At 34.6% G+C, this 26,717-nt stretch overlaps 1 protein-coding gene across 3 annotated transcripts in view; it reads left to right on the forward strand.

The window, feature by feature from the left end:
* Tenm1 (teneurin transmembrane protein 1) overlaps positions 1-26,717 on the forward strand; it is an 815,224-nt gene that overhangs the window by 436,218 nt on the left and 352,289 nt on the right. For all 3 annotated transcript variants that reach the window (XM_058571492.1, XM_046468616.2, XM_046468598.2), the window contains one exon: positions 23,594-23,834. In XM_058571492.1, the coding sequence (XP_058427475.1) occupies positions 23,594-23,834 (241 nt within the window). The remainder of the gene's footprint in view (positions 1-23,593; positions 23,835-26,717) is intronic.

The following is a 26,717-nucleotide window of genomic DNA, read 5'->3' on the forward strand; positions in this document are numbered from 1 at the left end:
AGTTAGCATATTCATGCTAAACAATATTTGTTCCCATATTTAACAAAGAATTGGGTCCTAATATGACCTAGGAATTATGCTAGGCACCAGGGACTCAAAGATGAATAATAAATAGACCTCACCCTCAAGCATCACACTGCCTAGCTGAAGAAACACACATGAGTAAAGAATTATAGTAATATTGTGAAGTTTCTGATAGATAACTGTGAGAATACAAAAACAGGAAGGGATAGAAGTATCAAAGGAGGTAATATTTCCTAAAAGCCTTTGAAACCCAGCTCCAGTGAATATGGGGGGAACCAGTAGCATCCAAGCAAGGACAGCATATACAGTATTGTGGAGACAAAGAAGTCCAGGGTCTATATATGGTGAAGGAACAGGAGATAAGACTGCTGTTCTTACATGCCCTAAGGACTTTGTGCTATATTTGTAAGCAATGTAGATACATTGCCTTCATTATTATTAAGAAAACAGTTGGGCTGGCGTTGTGGCTCAGTGGTAGCATGCTCGCCTAGCAAGTGTGAGGCCCTGGGTTTGATCCTCAGTACCACATAAAAACAAATAAAGGTATTGTGTCCAACTACAACTAAAATAAATAAATAAATATTAAAAAATAAAACAGTTGTATATTCATTCATTCTGATTATTCATTGATAATACATATAATCAAATAAGCTATTAATACATTTCAGAAATATCAGATATCTTTTCTTTATTTTGATAAGAATCAAATGTGTGAATAGGAGGGTGTTATATACAGTCAATGGTTTCCATATTCCCTGGAATAGATTTAAATAAGGTAAAGAAATTATAATATGATTTTTCATAAAGCACAATTAGCACTTTTTTCCCCAAAAGAACAGGAGTAAAACCAGTATCATGACTGTATAGAAAGCCTAATTTTAAAAATATAATATTTAAGTGGAACTCTTAAATTTTTCTAATTGTAGTTGCACACAATACCTTTATTTCATTTATTTATTTTTTTATGTGGAGCTGAGGATCGAACCCAGTGCCTCACAAATGCTAGGCAAGCACTCTACCACTGAGCCACAACCAAGTCTCTCAAGTAGAACCCTTAAAGAGTCAAGCAATGAAAATACCCCCACATAATTAATACCCAACTCAAGGGCTACCAAAAATATATTTTTATCCACAATTATTTTAATGTTAAAACCAATGACAAGTGAACTTTTGCCATCATAAATTACTTTTGAGCAACTTAATGATTATAATATGTGACATGATATAAACAGAGACTTTTGATTTATTTTCCTCACCATTTCCTACAGATAGAAATATATTTTACATTATAATATATAAAACTGAAGCAAAAGTCTCATGGAAAAATTCATACCTTTACTAAGTGTGATGCTATATGATATATTCTATTCTCTTTCATTTTTTATTGCTGGTCAAATCTGATTTCATAACCCATCAATTGATCATAGCCAGACATCTGAAAAAACAGTGTTATAAATAGAAGAGTTGAAAGAAAAGTAGATTCAAAGTCAAAAGAATACTGGATTAGAAGTTGAAAGACTTGGGTTCTTTTCCTGATTTCTTTTCACTTCTTATTATCTCTATGACCTTGGTAAAGTCAGTTAACTTCTCTGGTTTTTTATATACAAAATGGAATGATGCCTTCCTTGTCTATCTCACAGACTCCTGTTGTAAGGAGCAAACGAGATAATATATTTCAAAGTGCTTTGCAAACCATAAAACACTATGTAAGTATAAGGAGGTGATATCCATAAAATGAGACTATACTTCATAGTTATGTATTTCATGTGTCTTTGGTGAATCTTTTAATCCTTCAAATTCATTCTTGAAAAATAATTTCCTTGAAGGTATCTAGTCACGCCAGATATATATGAAAATAAGGTTGACAAAGTGCTTCTCATTCTGAGTAAGAGAAAACAGTGACATCAGTTCAACGACAGTTTACATTTTTAGCCTCTGAGGAAAGAATCTGATACAGATCACCACCCTTTAAACTAAAAAGATGCTTGTTAAAATAATGGGAGAAATGCATGGCTTTCTATTATATAATTTGCTTATATGACACATCCTTTTTGATACATGGTGCTACTGCTAAAGTTAGCCTTTGGCAAAGATATGTCATAAACACGTTTGCAGAACTCTAATAGAAAGAAATCTATAACAGTAAAGAGGAAGGCAGGCAAGCCATTCATTTGAAAAAGCAATGTTTAGTAAAATATTATTATGAACTACCTGTGTTCAGTTCTTGCCTCACTAAAAATGACCTGAAATTCAATATGATTTGAAGGTGAGTTGTCAAGTTTTCTCCATTCATTCTTTCAATGAGCATTTGTTGAGTACCGACTATGTGACACCCTGGAAGTGCTATCTATGGTAGTCACTACCTTTCACAGAGCTTTAGCCTGTTTTAGGAGAGGGACAATAATTATAAAAGTATAAGGCACCATACCAGGTCACTTGAGTTGCATGAAACAGAGACTTACTCAGACTAGCTTAAGTGATAACAATTTATTTTAATTGTGCATGCCCAAAAGCTGAAAATGAATCCAGTTCAGGAATTTATGTATCTTCATCCTACAGTTCTGCTATTCATATGACACATTGACTGGCCTCATGTCTGCTTTTTTCTTTATCTGTCGGTTCTCTTCCTTCTGCCATCTGGCTTCATGTATCTTAGGAGTTTGGTGGGCATAAGAGGAATACAGTCCTCTAGGAGATAGGAAGAGAAAACAGTTGCTTCTTTAATTTTCAAAGAATGCTTAATGAAAGGGACAGCATTGATATTGGTCCTTGAAGAATTGCAATGTAGACAAAATTTGGGGTGTAAAGAACATTCAAAGTGGCAATTCCAGTGTTATTGTAAAGGTTCAATTGTGTCTGTTCAATGGCAGACATTGCAATTTGACAGGATAGAAAAGAAGGCTGGTCCCAAACTACGCTTTTCTGATCTCTTAAAGAAAAACATTTTTAAACCTTTGCATTGAATTATAATATAATCATTCTGTATGTACATATTTTTAAATATCTGGTACTTTCTGATTTAAGAAATATTTCAAACAAAGCATTTCTCAAAATTGTCTTCCATTGTCCTTTGCTTCAGTTTATTTTGCAGAAACTGGAGCACATTTGTCACTCCATTGACAAGCCTATCTAGTGAGGCATGGCAGTGGGCAGTGTGTGGATTGGCAAAATAAAAACGTCCCTGTCCTTAGAATTTGCCAATAGTTTAGGGTACCAGAGGCAGTACATATGTACAACTCTAACCAATTGCTTTCTTGTATAATCTCTAACCTTTGTACACAGTACTACTACCCATTGTCCCTCATTATTTTTCTTGCTACCTTATCTTTTTAAAGATCACTTCTTAGTCTGCTCTATTCCATACAGCTTCACAGACCCCTAATTGGTACGGAATGGAAAAATCTAGTGCTAGGTATGAAAGCCACCTACTATTTGCTGTCCCCACTCTAGTACTCATCTGACTATATTCATTTCTCATTTTTACCTAACCGTTCTCTTTTTTCCAGGGAGGCAAACTTATTTTTCTGTGGAAAATATTGTGTTTTGAGAACCTCAATGTCTTAAGTCAGGAGAGAAAACAATGAATCACTGATAAAATTTGAACACCTTTGATAAAGTAACATGAACAAAGGTTTAAAACATAATATCCTTAATAAATGTTGGGCCAAAGCTTAGCCAAACCCTCAAAATAACAGCTTTATGATAAATAAGATGTATCCTGTCTCCACTAATTCTCCAGGTGATAGAGAATAACTAATCCAAGGTGACATGGTTAAAATAGGATTCAACTAGTCTCAGTGTGCTCCAGGTAGAAAAGTATCTTCTTGTTTGTTTTGAATGCCCTCAAGACAGAGAAGGACACATGTAAAAAGAATATTCCAACTTAATTTCAAATCCAAGACATAACTGTGCCTATTACCAAATACAGCTATTCAAATATTGGCATAGCACTGATCACCTTGTAAAGCATGTATGTAAATGGTCCAAGAAATAGATAACTGTCCTCACATGAAACCTAGACTATTTGTAAAATGATAATCAATTTTGTAACAGTAGTAGTAACTCTACTGAAAATTGTAGGTGGGCTCCTGATGACACAAGAAAACCTCATCTCATCATGTCTTCCTCCTGACTTCAAGCTTTTTAAAGATGTCTGTGTTGTGTGTGTGTGTGTGTGTGTGTGTTACATACACATGATAATAGAATTTGACTTTGTCATGTATTTTGAATATTTAAAAATATTAAATATTTTTTTTAATTTTTCTGTTGAAATTCATTCTAGAACTTTGTGTTAAGAACACTTACAAGATAGCAAAACAAGATAATTCTAGTTCAGTATAACACATCGTAATAGGTTCTTGCTGGACAATAATGTGCAATGATAAAGCAAAATTTCTAAAGCAAGTAGAATTGGCACCTGAAAATGTGACTCCAACTAGGGTCAGATAATGTACTTAATGGACTTAATGGTATGTATAACTTTCCTCATGTCCATGTCTGTACCTCACCATGAGATTTTGAGAGAGGTAAAATTTACTTTTATCCTTATATCTTGGGAACATTATAAACCTAATACTTAATAGGAAGTCTAAAAATTCTTATCTGAGATGTGGAATATATTAAATCACCACTAGCATGTCTATTGTTTTTATTCCTGTATTTATTTCTTTATTTCCTTCTGATCCCCTACCACTCCCCTATGTCATGCATTCCCCAAACCACCAAGGTACTCTGCTTCCCTGTTCAATTGTGGTATTTCCCTTCCCTGTGTACCATTCGCCTTTTCTGTGCAACCTTTTAGACTGGTTCATTCTCCTTTTCCTTTTCAACTCTGCCACTGTTTACTATTTCCTGTTCTTTCAGTCAATTGCATTAAAATGTATGTGCTTACCCTCTCCCCATGTCACCTTGTATGACCTCCTATTTTGATAATCACCCACTATTTCTTGTGGTGATTTTGCAAGCAGATACATCTGTTAGAGAAAGAGGAGGAAGGGCTGAATGGCAGATAGATTTTTATAATGTTTGGGATGAGCTTATTTAGTAAAAAAAAAAAAAAAAACAAACACAACTGTTTCTTTTGCTTTTGTAGCTCCAACATATAGGGTATTTTCTGAAAGACATATGATGCTGACCATTTGGTGTAAAGGTAGAAAGTAGTTATGATTTGGCATGCTCATCTCAAATGCTACCACAGGTTAACCATGTGATCTTGGGCAAATAATATAAATTTCCCATGCCTTATTCTCCTCGTCACATATTTAAATGCATTTATTTATTGCTCCAGCAACTTTATAATCACAATAACTTACCACATCTTATAATGAGAATGATCATGGGAAGGATAAATAAATGCAATGATATTTGCACCTCTCTCTGTCAGAGAACGGAAAGTAATTAAATCAGTAGAAAACCACTTAGTTAGAATGTCTGAGATCTGATATGTTCCAGATTAATTATATTAGAATTTAGATATCCTAATTCCAAATGAGCATAACAATTTTAAAGGCATGTTAGCTCATAAATTATGCTATGTGGTGTGGGATGCAAAGTATAGTGAGAAATGTTTTAAAATCTCCCATGTCTTAGAAAGTATAATACGTAATATGGAATCAAAATAATGGAAAATGAACAAGATTTTAAGTATGCATCTTAGAAAATGTTTATCTCCTGTTAATATACTATCCAGATTAGTTGGTGCTACGTACCAAATGTGTTTCCCCAAAAATTCATAGGTTGAGGCCCTGGCAAAGAAAATAACCATGATCATAAAGCCAGAACCAACCAATGTAATAGTATTTGGAGATGGACCTCTGAGGGATGATTCATTTAGATAAGGCCACAAGAGTGGGGCCCTCATGAGATTAGTGCCCTTATAAGAAGAGACTCACTCTGTCCTCACTGTGTGAGAATACAGCAAGAAGGCCATCATCTACAAGCTAGGGATGGAGCCCTCAGGAGAAGTTGACAATTCTAGCACTTTGAATTTGGACTTCTAGCCTCCAGTCTGTGAAAAACAAGTTTCTGTTGTTTAAGACACTCAGTCTGTGCTATTTTGTTATGGCAACCTGAACCAAGACAACTGGCTAGTTATCATGTCATTTATATAAATACATACATTGATATCTCCAGGTTTTGGTGCCTACTAAGTACATGTCTTTTCATTTTATCATCACTTGAAACTTCCCAAATTTTCCAAATGCAATAACTTGCTTTCTCTTTCCATTAAACATCTTAAATAATAGACTGTATAATATATTTGCACAATTCAATTAATTAAAGCCTCTATTACCCATTAAAATATTGTCATCTTAAAAATACATAAAATTTACCATATTAATAATTTTCAATGTGCAATAGTGTTAATTATGTCTGTAGTATTGCGCAACAATATTTATAGAACTTTTCCATCTAGCAAAATTAAAATCTAGGCCTTTTGACCAATTTTCCTGTTCCCCCTCCCCTCAGCCTTGGAAGCCATAATTTACGTTCTAAGAGACTGACTATTTTAGATTATTCATTTAAGTGGCATCATGTAGTATTTGTCCTTTTGTGTCTGGCTTATATCACAGCATAAAATCCTCCAAGTTTATCCACATCATAGCAAATGCCAGTATATCCTTTTTAAAGCTTAATAATATTCCATAGTATGTATATACCCCCTATTGTTTATCCATTCATCTGTTGATTGACATTTTGGGTTATTTCCACCTCTTGGCTATTGTAATTAATGTTGCAGTGAATATAGGAGTACGAGTAACTCTTTGGGATTCTGTTTTCAATTTTTAAAAAATATATTCTCTGAAGTGAAACTAGATCATATGGTAATTATATTTTTAACTTTTTAGAAACTGTCATATTGTTTTCCATAGCAGGTGCACCATTTTACATTCTCACACATGGTGCATAAGTCTTCCAATTTCTCTACATTCTCACCAAAACTTAATTTCTGATTTTTATATACTGGTCATCCTAGTGGGTATGAGTTTAGATTTGTGGTTTTGATTTGCAGTTCTCTGATTCTTAGTGATGCTGAGCATCCATTTTTATACCCATTGGCCATTTATATGTCTTCTTTGAAAAAATGTCTGTTCATGTCTTTGCCCATTTCTTAATCAGGTTATTTATTTTTGCCATTGTTGTATGAGTTCCTCATATATTATGGATATTAACACCTTATCAGATATATGGATTACAAATGGTTTCTCCCATTCCATAAGAATTTTTACTCTATTGTTTGCTACACAAATGAACAATCACTTTTTAAAGTCATTTTTTTTTTAAATTCTGTTGTGTGGCTATTTCTACTCATTAGACTTCTATATAAACAAATGTTTGTTATAATGTTCAGGGCTCCTCTATCACCACTTCTATTCAATATAGTTCTCGAAACACTGGCCAGAGCAATTAGACAGACGAAAGAAATTAAAGGCATAAAAATAGGAAAGGAAGAACTTAAATTATCACTATTTGCAGATGACATGATTCTATACCTAGAAGACCCAAAAGGGTCTACAAAAAAACTACTAGAACTAATAAATGAATTCAGCAAAGTGGCAGGATATAAAATCAACATGCATAAATCAAAGGCATTCCTGTATATCAGCGACAAAACTTCTGAAACGGAAATGAGGAAAAACACTCCATTCACAATATCCTCAAAAAAAATAAAATACTTGGGAATCAACCTAACAAAAGAGGTGAAGGATTTATACAATGAAAACTACAAAACCCTAAAAAGAGAAGTAGAAGAAGATCTTAGAAGATGGAAAAATATACCCTGTTCATGGATAGGCAGAACTAACATCATCAAAATGGCGATATTACCAAAAGTTCTCTATAGGTTTAATGCAATGCCAATCAAAATCCCAATGGCATTTCTTGTAGAAATAGATAAAGCAATCATGAAATTCATATGGAAAAATAAAAGACCCAGAATAGCAAAAGCAATTCTAAGCAGGAAGTGTGAATCAGGTGGTATAGCGATACCGGATTTAAAACTATATTACAGAGCAATAGTAACAAAAACAGCATGGTACTGGTACCAAAACAGGAGGGTGGACCAATGGTACAGAATAGAGGACACAGAGACTAATCCACAAAGCTACAACTATCTTATATTTGATAAAGGAGCTAAAAGCATGCAATGGAGGAAGGATAGCATCTTCAACAAATGGTGTTGGGAAAACTGGAAATCCATATGCAACAAAATGAAACTGAATCCCCTCCTCTCGCCATGCACAAAAGTTAACTCAAAGTGGATCAAGGAGACTCTACGTCTGATAGAAGAAAAAGTTGGCTCTGATCTACATGTGGGGTCGGGCTCCAAATTCCTTAATAGGACACCCATAGCACAAAAGTTAATAACAAGAATCAACAAATGGGACTTACTTAAACTGAAAAGTTTTTTCTCAGCAAGAGAAACAATAAGAGAGGTAAATAGGGAGCCTACATCCTGGGAACAAATCTTTACTCCTCACACTTCAGATAGAGCCCTAATATCCAGAGTATACAAAGAACTCAAAAAATTAAACAATAAGAAAACAAATAACCCAATCAACAAATGGGCCAAAGACCTGAACAGACACTTCTCAGAGGAGGACATACAATCAATCAACAAGTACATGAAAAAATGCTCACCATCTCTAGCAGTCAGAGAAATGCAAATCAAAACCACCCTAAGATACCATCTCACTCCAGTAAGATTGGCAGCCATTATGAAGTCAAACAATAACAAGTGCTGGCGAGGATGTGGGGAAAAGGGTACTCTTGTACATTGCTGGTGGGACTGCAAACTGGTGCGGCCAATTTGGAAAGCAGTATGGAGATTCCTGGGAAAGCTGGGAATGGAACCACCATTTGACCCAGCTATTGCCCTTCTCGGACTATTCCCTGAAGACCTTAAAAGAGCGTACTACAGGGATAATGCTGCATCGATGTTCATAGCAGCACAATTCACAATCGCTAGACTGTGGACCCAACCCAGATGCCCTTCAATAGATGAATGGATAAAAAAAATGTGGCATTTATACACAATGGAGTATTATACAGCACTAAAAAATGACAAAATCATGGAATTTGCAGGGAAATGGATGGCACTAGAGCAGATTATGCTTAGTGAAGCTAGCCAATCCCGAAAAAACAAATACCAAATGTCTTCTTTGATATAATGAGAGCAACTAAGAACAAAGCAGGGAGGAAGAGCAGGAAGAAAAGATTAACATTAAACAGATACATGAGGTTGGAGGGAAAGGGAGAGAAAAGGAAAATTGCATGGTAATGGAGGGAGATCCTCATTGTTATACAAAATTACATATAAGAGGTTGTGAGGGGAATGGGAAAATAAACAAGGAGAGAAATGAATTACAGTAGATGGGGTAGAGAGAGAAGATGGGAGGGGAGGGGAGGGGAGATAATAGAGGATAGGAAAGGTAGCAGAATACAACAGTTACTAATAGGGCATTATGTAAAAATGTAGATGTGTAACCGACGTGATTCTGCAATCTGTATTTGGGGTAAAATTGGGAGTTCAAAACCCACTTGAATCAAATGTATGAAATATGATATGTGAAGAGCTTTGTATTCTTTTGAACAACCAATAAAAAAAAATAAAAATAATGTTCGGGGCTCTAGGATATGTTTGTTTTACATTTTCAGTTCTTTCAAATTGAGGTGCTATACAAATTGATTGCATTAGTTGCATTAGCTTATTGTTTTGTGAAAATATATAACTTATGTATAACAAGTTACCAAAATCCATAAAATGTAAAATAACAGTTCACGTTTTTTAAAAGCTAGATATAACCTCCATAGGATTTTTATTTTTTCCCCATAGGATTATTCCATTTTAGAATTTGTCATATCCATGAAACATTACACTATGAATTTGTGTGAGATAGCCTATCATTAGAACTATTTTATTTAGTGACATATGTAATGGTATTGTAGGATTACAATTTGAATTAGCATAATCTTAAACCATCCTCATAATCACTCATTGTTGTAATTCTAACATTTATTTAGGGGAGGAAAATCCCTATGTGTGAGTCATAGTTTAAGAAAATTCATTTTATTTAAATAGCATTTATTTGAGATCAGTTTGGTCCTCTCCATAAATAGAGATGGTTATCATGAATGCCAGTTGCTATATAAAATAATTCTTATTTCATTAATAAATATAGTAAATATATCTAGACTTTAATGTACATAAAGAAAAATAGCATAAATAAATTGCTCAGTTGTCTTTTTAAAGCAGATCTATTAAGCAGTCTTTTCTGGTATTTTGAGAATCAGCTTGGGATAAAATCACACACCAAATAAGTTAGACTGTTGCTGTGGCTCACATAAATTATATAGGTACTATTGAAATCAGGATATTTGTTACTGAAAATTAAAAAAAAACATTTAATAATGTGTGCAAACTAAATTGGATTAACAAAGTAATCCATTATATAGATTTAATTATTAGTTATTACATAGCAGATTCCAGTTCTACATGGTATCTTCGTTGATTGCAATAAAGATGATTGCCAAGTGTGGTATAAGCACAGTTGATGTGGTTTGCTCTGAGCCCAGCATAGATACTAGAGTGGCAGAAAATTGAGTCAGTTTAATGTTGTAATACCCAGGACCCTGGACTAGCTTATTCATTTCTCTGAGCCTCATATTCTCCATCTCCATCACAGCATATGACTTTAAAATACTGTGTTTTCATCAGGAAAGTAAAACTTATTCATATCCTCATATCCACATTCTTAATAATGATATTTTTTCATAATAGTCCAGTTTTACCACACAATAATTAGGTAAGCAAGAAGGTATAATAAGAGACAATAGAGGACCCAAAATAATCATACTAAGAAGTAGTAAATGAAGCTACTGGTATTCCAAAGTAAGTGTGTATAGATTAATGTTGTGTTTTCATGACATCAGTAGAAGTGATTACAAATTTTTAAGTCAATTATTTCATTTGAGTTATTAAAAAAACCTAATTTGATTCTGCCTCCCCCCAAAAGTAATTAGTACATGTTTTAATGACATATTCATAGCCATAAGTCTCCACGACAACAAAACTGTATAAACTAATTCAGTTGGAAAGTGGAAAGAGGTCTTAACATCTGAGATGCCTTACTTCTCCTCATCTTGAGTGACTGCTCCTAGAGAGAAAAACAAGGGGTTATTTTTCTGGTTTTTACTTTACAGGTACATATCTTAACAGGATATAGAAAAATTCTAGTAGTATCAGCAGCAGCAGCAACAACAACAACAATAAATGCAAATATTTGTTAGTCTTCACTGAATTCTTTGGAAAAAAAAAACCTGGTTTCCTAATCTAAATTCATAGTGGTAATAATTACAATAGTAATTATATTGGTAACTAACATTAACTGAGTTTGTCACATGTACCAGGCACTATGCTTAGCACTTAGCATAAAATCCTGGTCCTATGCCCTTTACATATATTATAGACTATTATTAATACACAATGCTTTACTAAATGATTTGGATACATTGTGAGACAAATCGTCTGCCCCAAATTAGGTTGACATATAGGTACAAAATTGATCAAATATCATTAGCTTATAATGTGGTTATTGGTCTTGATGAGTATATGATAAAATTTGTTTATTTATTCACTATGAAAGTTCTACCTATGGAACACCATAGTTCTAAGGAGCAATCGTTGTAGTCTGTTAAGTAGTATTTTGTATATACTATTTTTAAATGTCTCTGAACATTCTGATGCTTTAACCAGCTATCCACAACTCCTTTCCTCATGGGGTTTGCAGCACTTTGAGGGAACTCTTTGAAAGATAGTTTTGCTTGCAGCTGCGCCAGGTGAATAAAGCATCAGATAATATTTGTGCAAGTCTTTGAGGGATGTAGATGAAAGGTGCTTTCCCAATACAAAGCACTAATGCCATATTCATAGAAATGCTTTTTTCACATCCTTTGCCTTAATGTCTGAGTCCTGGGGTGTTATTGCAATAGGTATTTTGGAAATGTATGTATACCCCCAAATCATTTAATATAATGGAAAATGGAAGTGAACACATTCAGAGCTCTTAAAGGAAATTCATGAAACACAGATTGTTATCTGAAGTGAAAGGAACTGAGAACATAATAAGAAAGCTAATCAATAGATGGTGTTTGGTTTAGCTTGGAAGAGTAAAGGATAGGAGTCAACTGTTCTTATATTGACTAATGACTTCAATAATAGCTACTTAGGCCTGTTGGGAAAGAATAAAAAATGTGAAAATTATACATTTTTGAACTATAATGGAGAAGTTTTAAATAACCAAGTATTTTGGATCCAGATAGGTTTTCTCTTAGCTTATTTATCAGATTGTACCTGAATTTTATAGATTTTGTTGGGCTCCTTAATTTGTCCTTCATTTAATATTATTATTTAATATTTAGTCTGTGCCAAGCACTCTAAATGTTATATACAGATAACCTCACTTAATTTTCATAAACATTAAAAGATGTTTATTATTATCCCAATTTTACAGATGAGGAAATAGGCTTGAAAAGATTTGATTGCTCAAAATCAAACTGAATGTAAATTGCAGAACTGTGATTTAAACCCACATTGGTCTGATTCTAATGTCTGTGACTTACGTACTATATCATTTGAAATATTATGATATACTTACTAATATAAACAAGTTATGTACAGATGCCATCTGTAAGTAAGTAAACTAATGAAGGAGAAAGTACTTGATTTACCTTATTGAAAAAAAAACAAATGAAAGTAAGACATTCCTCTCTTTGTCTTCTACTTCTAATTTAAGTGTTTTCGTAACTTTTTAGGTTCTCTTTTCTTTTGCTTCTCCCATCATTTGTTTTGAAAGTAATAAGTAATAAAAACATATTAGCAAGGCATGAGTTCAACTTTAAAGAAGATAATGCAGTAATTCAATAGTGGATGATACTTGGCCTTTTATTTTGTATATCTGTACACCTTGACCTACAAGTGACTTTTTATGATCACCACTAGAAGGCCTTGTGATGGAACTGTGATAAGATCTATCCATTTGTCATCCCTAAGTAAGAATGAATGGGAAACACCTAGGCCCTATATTGTGAGTAATGACTAGAGAAAATTGCCCTAGAGCTGCCATAGAAAGAATTTGCACATCAGTGAGCTCCACATTAAGCCTGGGTGACATGACTTCCTGAATAACAGAATCATGTTTTACATATCAGTTTCTGAATACAGATGGTTTGGAAATATAAAAAACAGCAATCCCATACTATGTTGTTTTACACTGAGTTAGTGTCATCTCACTGTGTGGTTTACCAAAACCAACAAACAAGAGCTTTTCTTCATGAAATACAAGGGAAACACAACAGAGCCATACTACATACCTACATACTAATTTTATTTGTAACCTTTTTGTGGTGCTTATTTACCATTCAAGAGTAAACCAACATAAAAGCAAAGTTGAATCAAATCCAGATTGTCATCATGCCCATCCATGAACCCAAATCACATTCTGTGGTCTGGGCTGGTGTAAACCTCCAATATTAATACACAGAAAGGAGAGCCTGTGCACTCAATCATCGATTTCAGTTTCTACAAGTGACTTCTCTGAGAAAGTGCTTCACATAGCCAATATGTGGTTAATCCTCTGTCCCTCTCAGCATCCCACCTATCAAACATAAAATGTTTCCCCTGGTACCTTTTGAAAATTTTATTTAAATTAGCTTAACCAGAAATCCACTTGTTTAAGATACTTGCTTAAAGGAAATAATCACCAATTACTACCTATGAAATATTTTCTTAATTTCTAGAATCACCATTTATATTTATTACTATATTCTCATAATTTCCTCAGTGCATATTCTCATTTTTTCCTTCTGTTTATGCAGGCTGATTTTCTTCCCCTTGAGACAAGCTAATTTTTCAGCTTCCTTAAGGCATCTATCTATACATTACATTAATTTCGGTGTGGGAGCAGTCTCTGAAATCACCATTGTTCAGCTAATCCTAGCTTTGTTATACTATATTCCACTAATTTGTTTATTTTGATGGACATTTTTCATTTGATCCACTAGCAGACACATCTATATCAATATATCAGTACATTTCCTAACTGAGCTACTTTCTCATGACTTCATTAGCCATATTCTAGTTAATGAAGTCTCAAGTGCAATCTATATGTAATTCAAGGCTACATGTGAAAACACATCATTACAAAAGAATTTATCAGATAACGTTTTGTATTCTAGGTGATGTTCATCCAGAATGCTGCATTTTGTTTGGGGAACCATAAAGACCTAGTTAAACTGGAGAGAGTCCAGGGAGATAAGCAGTAATGTAATTGAGGGAATTAATCAGATATTGAAGGAAAAATAAAATAAGTTAAATATGCATAGCTTAGCATAAGCAAAATTTCTAAAGTAGGCTTAGTCATAGGCCTTTGTGTTGGCACCTCCCCCCAAAATAGGTCTATTTAATATCTCACTAAAATACCATGTTGAAAAACAAGAAAATGAAAATTTGTAATAATGAGAACTATTCAATGAACATTTCAAGAGGAAACCTTTTCAGGCACAGGCTGTGCCCACACAATGCCAAAACAGCTGGTAGGAAAGTGAAGAATTCAATCAAATAAGTTATTTGCAATCATAAAACACTCTCCCACCACAGTACCTGTATTTTTTATAAAATAAAACTTCAATGAATTCAAACTTTAAGCTTTTTAAATTCACTCAAATTAGTTAAATTTGACAATAAGCAAAATAATAAATGTACTGAGTAAAATTATGGGCTATGTGTGGAAGATATAAAGATGATTCAGACCCAGATCCTAATACAAGACTTGTACTTGCATAGCTTGAATGCAAAACGGGAAATAAAACTTTTTCCTTTATACAGAACTGTTACTTTCCTACATATATTTCTTAATAGATTCCCTCAGTAACTCAAAAAATGTCAGGCAGAAAGATTGGTGGCAACCAGTATTGTTTTACCAATAGCCATCAAGATCACAATTCTCAACTTTTTGGCCCCAACACATTTGAATAACATGTATATGTGCAAAACATTCCTGTGAGAATACTAGAACTTTTTTTCAATCCTCTAATTTTCAGGTTTTTTGGGAGGTGGGGTAGGAGTAGAGACAGGAAAAAGCAAACCATCATTCCCATAATATGTACTGAATCATTTTACAACCATGTCGATATGGCAATCACCTATTGAAATGGTTTATAAGATCATATTTTTAGCTGGGTGTGGTGGGACGTACCTATAATCCCAGCAGCTCAGGTGGCTGAGGCAGGAGGAGCTGAAAGCCAGCCTCAGCAAAATCGAGGCACTAAACAACTCAGTGAGACTCTGTCTCTACTAAAATATAAAATAGGGCTGGGAATGTGGCTCTGTGGTCAAGTGCCCCTCCCTGAGTTCATTCCCTGGTGCCAAAAAAATAAATAAATAAATCAGGGTTTTACCCAATTCCTGTCACAAGGTATAAGCTCACCTCTTTCACTCCTATCTGGGTAAGCATTCAAATGCAACTCTGTGAGAGTGGCACTATTAGAGATACTGCCTTGAAACCACTCTTACCTATTATTTTAAAAATAAATAGTTTGTAAATTTCCTTTATTGTAGTAATAAGTTATCAAAAATTGGTATGTCTTAATCTTGTAGCTGAGAACTGTTGAGCTAGAGCAATAGGCCAAAACATGGGTGAAATTTGAGAAGCATCTGGGTCTTATGAATACTGCTGTAACAGTGCCATCTCTTCCCATTGTCCCAGATGGGAGGTCTTATATACAAGTACAAAAACTGAAACTCCTTTTCACCACTCCACTGGATGTCTACGGGGCCCCTGTATCTCTAAAGTTGTCCTGCAGGGAGGAACTAGAATATAAGGCACCTTTCTCACCAAACAACCAGCCAATCGTGGTTGGGTTGTTGTATTAATAATAAGCAGCAGTTTTTCTCCAGAATTCATTTGCAAAGTTTGGGCAGGGGGTGAAACCTTTCCAGGCTGCCCTAGTCTTCATGTTTTGTCTTAATCCTCTGGGACCTGTCTTCTGCTTTATGTTTTCTATTACTCTTCATCTAGCCTACCCTCATTATTTAACATATCATATGTTTGAAAAATATTTTTCTTAGAACTTTAGACACAGTCATAATGTCTTCTTGATTTGTGCCTCAAACATTCAGAGTTTCATTTTTATAAATAACATTAGAATGATTTTCATCCTTTGCCTTTTGAACAAATATAGGGTGACCATTTGTAATAGAATAATAAAAATGAAGTCCTGAAAATGAAAACTTTGTAAAGCTCCAGAATATCTCTTATAGCTAATTTATTAAATAATTCACTGTCAATTAATTCATAACTCTCCATCACCTACTTGCAAATAAATAATGAACTTGGGGATTGAAAATAATTAAAATACCTACATACAACTTTAGTTTGAGTATAAACTAAATATGAAACTTTTAAGGATCATTACTTTTTTATATTTTCTTTTTGATATACTTCACTGGCTAATAATGGAAGCCACAGCATCATTGTCAGCATAAGATAAAACAGGGCAATTATCTATTTCATGTTTCATGGTACATAATGGATAATAGAGTTTCCTTCAAGACTGTGGTGAAAAGGCTTTGGTCAACCACTAATTTTAATTGCTAATTAGTATCATATATTAATATTTAATATTTGACATTTATAATTCCAAGTTTTACCATGAAGTAGAGCCTTTACCATTCTACTTAGAAAAATGATAATTTTTGTAAGGTAACAAATGTATTGGTCCCATTTTTCTCTTCTTTTTAACATTGCCAAACTACTCTGAAAATATAAGCAAGATGTACACATCCTTTATTTTCACAGCAAAGAAAATTACTTTGAGGACTTACTTTAACTTCAGCAAAATAGCATTTGCCACAGCGAGAGCACACACATGCACACTCTCTCACGTTCTCTCTCTCTCTCTCTCTCTCTCTCTCTCTCTCTTTCTCTCTCTCTCTTTTCTTGATTTGAAAGTCCTAGTTTGTTTGTCTTAATCTATGTCTGAGATTGAATTAACACACCAGCCACTTATTAGCATAATATTAACTACTATGCCAAAGACTGGCTAATTTCGCTATGTAAAGCTGATATAGTATACAGCACAGGTATATTCCCCCTATAACAGAGACAAATAGATGGACCTGAGGAGGACTGTTTGGGAATCTTTGGCTCATCATTATGCTTGTATCACACATTAGAAAACAGGAAAACTGATGAATTAGCCCTAAAAAATAGAAAGTTTAGACTTTCTGGAGGTAGACCAGCACATACTTTGAAAATAAACATCAGATTATGAAAAGACTGAAGTACAAATACTGGTATCAGCACAAACATGTAAAAGGATTCTTAAGTGCTTCAGTATTGACCTTTTTTATTTCTAGTGGCTGTAACAAAGACCAACCCAGAAATTTACAGAGCATATTATCTATTTTATTTGCTTTAGAAGAGGACCATTCAAAGTCCTCAAAGAGATGTACTTTAAATCTCAAAGTGTGCATGATGTCTCAGGGTAGTGGGAGCCATGCAGAATGCAATACTCCAAAACCATATTGAACCCATTTAAATTATAAATCATCATAATTTATTGTTAGCCTTCCCTCAGAGCTTCTGTGACTCCTATCATTCAGTCATCTGCTTTAATTGTGAATTCTCCTGTTTCTCCCTCTCTCTTTTTCTGTTATTGTCTGTGGTTTGCTCATATACCTGCCTCCCCACACACAAGTATTTATTAAACATTAGCTCTTTTAATATATTTTATTTCTAGTCTCAATATAAGGGTTTGTTTAACTGATGAATCTACTTTTATTAAAAACTGTTGGTACATTAATATTAAAGCAGTATTATTTCAGCCAAAGAAGTGATAAACTATACTTGTTTACTCTATTTTCTTTTGAAAACCAATTTTCTTTATTTTCTTTAAGTCTTTAATAATAATTATAAGCTTGAGAATAGAAGTGTCCACAGCCAGATACACTTAATATTAATTTAATAATCCTTGAACACTATGAAGTTAATGCATATTAGCCATAACATGCACATTTATAAAGCACCTCCTTACAGATATGAAAACTCCTCATAACAAGTAAAGTACTGTAAATTAGAAATATGTGTTTAGAACTGAGTAGTAATAGTTAATACTAATAACAAACCTCTCATTTCCTTAAGCCTGATTCCTTTTATTCCCTCTCCTACCTAGGAGGACAGCACTGAAAAGCAACCAAAAGAGCCACAGGCATAATTGGTCTTTGAGATACTTGACATAGTAATTATGGCAATAACCCTTGGTGTTCTGATGTTTTTTGCACATGTAGATTACTATGTTCTTTATAGGCATTAATTAATATTGCCTTATAAGAGTTAAGGAAGGTAGTTAAAACTAATATAGGCCTATAATTCCATAGCAAAAACCCTTTGGAGTCCACGTTTCTCAGAATTTAGAATTTTTCAGATTTTGCAAAGGCAATACTGTGTGCATACTGTATATTATTATAATACCAAGTGGGGTATTGGCTAGCACTCTTAATAAAATGCATTAGTATATTCACAGTTAAGGGTATATAAATTCACTAAATGAGGTAAAGATAATATGTATCCATTCAGGTCAGGATTTCCCTCCAAAAGAATTGGAAAAATAAAACAACAGTTTTCAGGGATCTCCTTATTCCAGGATTACAAATAAAGAATTGGAAAGCTACTTTTCTCTTGGCCAATGAGATAATGAAACATAAACTAAGGCCAGGAAGTACAGACATGGCTTCTGACCATGAGTTATAGGAATATATGTGCCCCTTTTGGCAACATATACTGCATGATAACTTTTGAAAAAAAAGGTATATTTGAAGGAATACTATCATTGAATCCCTAAACAAAAGAATGATCGGTTTATTACATAGATCTTGGGAAAACTGGGCATATGTTACATGGGTCAAATTTTCAAGGAAAATTATCTCTTTGTCATTACTGTAATGCTAGCAATATTTATTTTTAATTCCTACAAAAATTACTTTGCATGTTCAGTCAGTTCTTCTACAATGATTGTTTTTAAAACGTTAATTTGTTCCCTTGCTATTGGTATATATATCTGAGAACAGTTTGAACTTAAGGCAAATTTTGTGGGTTTTCCATCTGTTAAAAACACTAGATAAATGCAGAAAACTGCATACAGCAGAATGAGCTGTGTAAGAAGACACAAAATGAATACTTGCATACACCTGAAATATTCACCAGCTACCTCAGTTCACCACTTGTGCTGAGAGCTTCACTCATCCACATCTGGTTTTAGAACTTTTGGTTCTAGTCAGATAACCCTCATTCTACCACTTTACAAGAACTCACTATTTGTAACCTTTACAACACCCAGTTTCAATAGCAAGCTTCAGATCATTTTAAAGGTAAATTATCATATTTGGTATGGCATACATGTATTTAACTACTAATATGTATAAAACTGCCAGCATTTCTACTAGGTTCCTTTTTAAAAAAAATGTGTCACTCATAGTGTTTTATAGTGTAGTGCCCAACACCATTTTTCTCATCAAGTTTTTTTTTCCCATGTGTGATTTTGCACAGTACAGTGAATTTTAGAAATGCAGGCATCACCTTATAACAGAACTGACTATATGTGTTAATGAAATGTAAGGGTCAAAACACCCTGATAGTTTGCCACATGGTGTTTCTGAGCAGAGATACTCTAATTTCTGGTGAAAACGTTCTCTAACACATGATCCAAATTAAGGTTTATTTGCAAGAGGAGAAAAAAGGATATGTTTAACCACTTTCCCAGTTACCTTTTGGAGATAAGGAGAGTGTTGTTTCTGAAGGCTCAAACTTCTACTGACAGTTCTCTTACACCAAAAAATGTCTTAGATCTATAGTTTGGAGGACATAGTCCTTTGAGAAATTATCTTTCCAAGTTTTTTTTTAGGACCTCAAACCTGAAACTGGCTCCTCTCCAAGTATTAGACCTTTCCATCTGAAAACTTAATTTACTTTCAGAAAGCTCTATAAGTATGTCTAGGTATCTACATTTGCATAATCACCACTCCGTCCCTTCTCCCTTGCTTCTTTCTTTCTCTTGAGCACAGAAGTATACATTTTCCAGATTATTTTGGAAGTGAGTGCATGTGACTCTTAACCCCCCGGAATTGGTGTTCCAGAGCTCCTGACACTGAACACTAATGTATTTTTCATTAGTGTTTAATGTTGGGAAATCCTATTTCATGGAGCCCAAGGATTAAATTACTTCATTTGGGAGGGAACAAGTGCATTCCCCATCTTTTTCCTGAGGTTAAAAAAAAATGAATGAATCTGAGATCATTTGCATTTCATAAGAGCTTAAGGTCTGGATATATTCCACTCAGTGTAACAATCCAATATTGTGAAAGTGTTTAAAGACAGTATTAACTAGTAAAGAAAACTTAGCATATGAAATATGGGAATAAAAATACATAGTAAAAGAGATAAAATATGCATATATATTTATACTTATACATGTATAAACATATATATATACACATATATAATCAGAGTGACTATACAAAGCAATTCTTCCTGCAGCAGAAATATTATAATACCATGATTACAATTTTCAATGAAAAAAAATTTTTTTGTCATTTTTCATAAAACTAAGAGAGTTGCAAAGATTTGAAACAGTAAATCCAGGTGATCATGAGTGTGTATCTTTCTTTTGAAAAACTGTATTGAATAGAAACTTTATTTTGAACAACTGTGCTGATAGAAATGTGTACCAATTAGGAGAGTAGATGTCATATGTGTTGTTTCAAGGTTTTCTAAGCCTAACATCTAAAAAGAATTCTTCCTCTGACACTGGATCTCACACTTTGCTTCCATTTCCTTATGTCATTAAATCATTTCCCATAAGTGGCTTTAGATAGCAAATCTGTAGTGTGTCACTAGTACTCTTTTGACATCATGGAGGAGTATTATTTTAAAGACCCTCTTCAGGGTATTGTTGTTCTTCCCCATGGCTCTGGGAGAGATTCCAAATAGACCTCCAAGGGAGAAACCTACTTTTCAGTGAACAATTGAATATATATCCAGTGACTGCATTAGAATGAGAGCCTAAGGGAACACTAAAATGGGGTTCACTAGATTCCCTCAGCCAGTCAAATCCTTTTCAATGAGTAAAAACTTTTAGGGATCTTGCTCTCCACCCAGGACTGTGTTAAATGCTATGCAGTGTATAAGACAAGTAAAAGTTGACTTTGCTTTAAGAAATGTATAGTCTATTATGGGTGATAAGATAAAATACATAGGACATCAAGAGAATGCCATAATATTGCATACTCAGGGATCAAATTTATTGTAAGAATAGTGTTAGTCAGAGAAGAGTCATATTTACTTACCAAAATAGCATGACAGAAAGAGTACTGGGCTGGGAATCATCAGACATAGGCAGGAAAATTCATGTAAGATGAATAAATGAACAAGCTACTTCACCTCTTGGAGCTTTAGGTTCTTCATGTGTAGCTGAACTAGATGACCTTATGTTTCTACTACATTTAAAAAAAACAAATAACTACTGACATACTGTTCAAACACATTTTACATCAATAAATTTAATCATTAGGAAAAAGGATTATTATCTCCATTTTATAAATGAGAGGTTAAACTTCTATGTGATGGGCAGAACTTAAACCCAGATTTGTCATACCTCCAAATCCTATACTCCTTCCAGTATGCATAGCATTACATAACCTTGCCTTTTGGCCTACATTTCATGAGTTATGGTCTAAGAGGAAAACAGACATGTAAACATAAATAAAAATGCCAGAAAACTTAGGGATTCAGTGTCTCTCTATCTTAAGAAGGAAACGAGAACTTGTATTACAGAAATCTGCAGTACAGGGAATAGATCATTGACCAGAGAGTCAGGAGATGTGGGTTCTAGTCTCAGCCACAGCACTAATTTGTCAAGTGTTCCTGGACAAGTTTTCTCATCTGCAAAATGAAAGGATTTCTGTGCTTCTCTGAGTCCCAAGATTGGAGAGCATACATCTAGTTATGGTTATGAGTATGAGCACAGAGACTTAAAAAATTAATGAGATGTTAAGTACTGGTGATGACATTTTAGTGGATATGGGATTTGGGCTGAGCCTGGAATAATGGGGGTGATTTAGAAAATTCATGAGGCATTTTAAGTACACAAAGAGAGCTGACCACCTAAAAGAATCCTTTATAAATGAATGATCATCACTCCCTTCGTTATCCATCTTTGATACGATTCAAATTGTCATATAGCAAGTTTATTTAAAAGGGTGCCACCTGTACTAGAAAATTCAGCTAAGAATTTGTCATGTTTTGAGGACAGTAATATTGTTTTAAAATATGAAAACCATGCCAATGTCTTTCAAATTGTGTCTGAGGTGGAAGAATTGAAAGAAGTATTTTTTTTTCTGTGATCAGTCACTGCATAGTGTGCACAAACCAGCTGAGCCCTTTGCTAGGCATCGAAAGCCTCTAGCATTTTTCTGCTTTTCAGCTCTCAGTCATTGGGGAGTGGGACAAAGCCATTCTGTCTACAAAGTTTATCCAGAACATGCTGGTGTTACAAGCAATCACTTGACATCTATTATGTTTCTCCTGTGGAAGAGAGGTGGCTATCAGCTACAATAGTGATTTCTTTTCAAAGGGGTTTAATTGGGGTATTTCTCATTGGGCCAAATCTAACTCACTGTCTTTATGTGTGCCTGCCAGGAAAGCAGTGGAAAAATACCAAACAATAGCAAGAACAGAAGTCTGAGGATGGCTGTCCCAGGCTGCCCCCTCCACAAACAAGCAGAAAATAAAAAAATTAAAACAGTCTCCCTGCTGCCTAAACTGCTGCTAATATGGCAGGGCTCCTAGAAAGGTGTGGCAAGGGTGGGGGAGGGGTACAGATTGCACCTTGAATGGCCCTGGAAATACGAATTGTAACTGGAACAAACTCCTTTTAGCCTACCTTTTACAAGTAGCACTCTAAAGTAGGGGGCTGAGGAAAAGATCAGTTTCACGCAGATGAGTTACACACTTGTGAGCTGCTTTTCTGAAGTATGGATTTGCTCTTTTTTCTGAGGTAAGCCAGAAGGTGGCCTTATATTTTTATTTGAAGTGCCAAATGGTTTTCCTTGCAATGGATTTGTGCCTTTCAGTGGTATTTTCCAAAGTGAGATTTTTGCAACCCATGGAAATCAGCTCACTTCTGTTCTGTAACTTAGTGTCTTGTTGATGATTTATTTGTTCAGTAGCAGAAACTATGACAAATTGTGTGAGGCGACCTCATTTACTTTTTAGTTGCTGCAGCCCTGAAGAATTTACATGGAAATTCAACTGTGAATGTTTTACATTTCATGAGCATGCTGCACGTGCTTTTGTAAGTTAAGTGGTATTTTTACAGATACACTGAACTTAAAACTCTTCCCCCACACCACAGGTTATATTATCTGAAATCCTGGTAAGTCTGTCATGCTGCGTTTCTCAGACTGCCAAGAAGGAAAGTAAATCTCTATTTTGTGTTTTTCTTCATTCTTTTTTAGAAATGCAGAGCAGCCCACACAACCAGTTCACCTTCAGACCCCTCCCACCGCCACCTCCGCCTCCGCATGCCTGCACCTGTGCCAGGAAGCCACCCCCTACAGCGGACTCTCTTCAGAGGAGATCAATGACTACCCGCAGCCAGCCCAGCCCGGCTGCTCCAGCTCCCCCAACCAGTACACAGGATTCGGTTCATCTGCATAACAGCTGGGTCTTGAATAGCAACATACCATTGGAGACCAGGTACTTGAACTATTTATTACACTCAACTTAAATATTAGCAGAGGATGATTCCACTGATTGTAGAAACTCATCTCACCATAGTTATCTGCCGAGACACACAAATTCACACCTAGATACACATCCAGATGCGTGGGCAAAAGGGCAGGGCCCTCCAAAGCACTCAGGGGCTTACATCTAGATCTGGGCACACTCACAGTCACGGATCAAATCAGATACACATGTAAAGATGAAAATGCAGATGCATAAACATCTCACTGTCAGATACCCACAAAAACATGAAATGACATAATTATCTAAGCTGTCACTGCAGCTTCAAAGTGAAATGTATTTGTCCCTTGTTTGAATATGGTAAATTGTCCTGCACTATTACAGGAAAATCCAAACAATCAGAGCAACAGTGATAGTTTCCATTTTTATTTATTATAAGATTATTTGAAAAAGTAAATTGCCTTTAAATATTTTTTTTGAAAAGATTTATTTGCCTCATGAAGGGGAAGTATAAGTGTGACTTGAAAAAAAAAACTAGATTCTGATTTTGGGATGAAGTTTGGTCTTTTGAGTAAAAAGAAATGCTATTGTTTTTCTGTCAGTTCACATATTTAGGTTTCCAGATTAAGTCCTGAAGTATTTGTCATGTGATTAAAATTCTACTCCTCCAAAATTCTAGGTCCCTTAATCATGATAGACTTTAGCACTAAGTGGGATTAATTGAGAAATTAATCATCATTTCTAATCACTTGTTCTTAAATCCAAAATTACAGCTTTCAGGACTGGAGGTGTGGTTCAGTGATAGAGCAAGTCCTGGTATGCATAAGGCCCTAGGTTCAACCCACAGCATCACCAACAAATTACAACTTTCTGTTAGCATAGAAAAACATGAACTAAGAAAACTCAGAATTCTGTTCTCTTTCAAATTCAAAAAGTTTACATTGTCTTCTGTATGCTTTAACTTTTCCTAAAGACATTTATATGTTAGCAATGGGTATAATATACTACTTGATAAACAGTGTCTGGTATCAACTTCTAATAACTTCTGAGAATCAGAAAAGAAAAGGAAGTACTAATAAAATCAAATTATAAAACTTTTTTTCTTAGCAGCACGTTAAATTAAATGCCAGCTGTGGCATCAGAATGTCACCATCAACAATTGGAAAGTACTATAGATCAAGTCAGATAAACTCTGTATCATCTATCACTTATCAGATTAAATGGGCTCATGAATATTTTTTTTTCCTGTCATTTCCCAAGATAAAATATGGCAGCACCTATGGGGAAGATAACACAAATGGAACAGTACTAATTACTAATGGCAGGGTTGTTTGTTTTTTTTTTTTTTCAATTAAAAGAGGAGAGTAAAGAGAAAAACAGAATAATGTATATTGTCTTCAAAGAGTTTTCAAACAGTGGTGATTTCTTCATTCTTCTTTTGATTTCATTTGCAAAGCTTAGGGATAGAGTACTGAGGAAACAGTGGGCAAATATGGTTAACTAGCAGTTCTGACAGGCAAACGTACTCCTTTCCTCTATGAAGCCAAATAACAGGAAATCTGGAAGGAGGGTGGGCATGGGCTCAGGCAAATGGAGAGAAAAAACTATTCTTATTTGAAATGTACATCTAGGCGTGTTTGTACAAACTGCACCCACGGACCTTCTGTATCTATGCAAGGAATGTATTAATTGGTCTCAGTTTCATAAGACGCAGAGAAGAACATAAGTTTTCATGTAAGATTGAGTCGAGAACCTTTTTATTGCATTTGAAAATATATTCAGCATCTCAAAAAATGAGTTAAAAATACCTAGAAGACATATCAGGTTGATCAACTAGAATTTTCCAAATATATCCTTTAAAATGTTCATTTCAGATTCATTCAATAAAAAGGTTACTGTGGGTACACAGGAAGTTGTGCATGAGCTGTGTAGCAGAACCTCTCCAATTCTCAGATTCCTCATCTGTAAAAAAATGGCTGGAACTCTAGCACAGTGGTAAAGTGTGTGGTTGGTCTATACAAGGCCCTGTGTTTGTTTATTCCTCCACCTCAACCCCCACCAAAACTGCCTTCTATAGCCAGTTTTTAGGAAGGTCAAATTAGTGGAGACACTTTATACAGTGGCTCATAAACTGTAAAGCACTACCCAATTGAAAAGTAATGTTATTACGACTCAAACAACTACTAGAAGGGTTTTTTTCCCTATTTTTTTTTTTTTGTCTTTTAAAAATGTTTTTATTAGTGCATTCTAGTTATACATACTAGGGGTTCATTTTGACATAACCATACATGAATGGAATATGATTTGCTTTTTTTAGTCTCCAATGCTTCCCCTTTCTATTTTTAATCCTTCCCCTGTTCTCGTTCCTCTACTCTCATGGTTGGAAAGTTCTTTTTGAACCAAAATCTGGCTCTTCTTACTTGTGCCCATTTTCCCTTGATCTAGGTCTAATAGAATAAATAAAATTCCTCTCACACTTGATAGCCCTTCACTATTCCTGAGTCTGCTCTTTGGGTGAAAAGGGTTCTCCAGTTACTTTACCTGTTCTTCACATTTACTGGTTTCAAACCATCCTTCTTGGTCTCCTTTAGAACACACTCCAGTCTGTCCAAACAGTTCTTGAAAGATAATGTTCAAGGCTGAATTCAGGTGTGGGTTATTCGGTTCTCTGGTTGTAGGGAGTAGAGTGCATACTGATTGCCTTGAGTAATTGAGAGTATCTTTTTAGTTTTTGATATTAATCCCTGGGAACCCAGAAAGCAGTGGTCAACACCCAAAGGAAGACCACAGCCTAGAGATCTCTGATATTAATAAGACCCAGAAACGCTCTGCATTTTTGTTCTGATCCCTTCTTTGCCTAATAGCATATTCTTTACATTGGCTCAATCTTTCTTT

Source organism: Marmota monax, unplaced genomic scaffold (assembly GCF_021218885.2).
Source record: "Marmota monax isolate L192 unplaced genomic scaffold, Marmota_monax_Labrador192_F-V1.1 WCK01_AAM20220418_F8-fsc00054, whole genome shotgun sequence".
NCBI lineage: Eukaryota > Metazoa > Chordata > Mammalia > Rodentia > Sciuridae > Marmota > Marmota monax.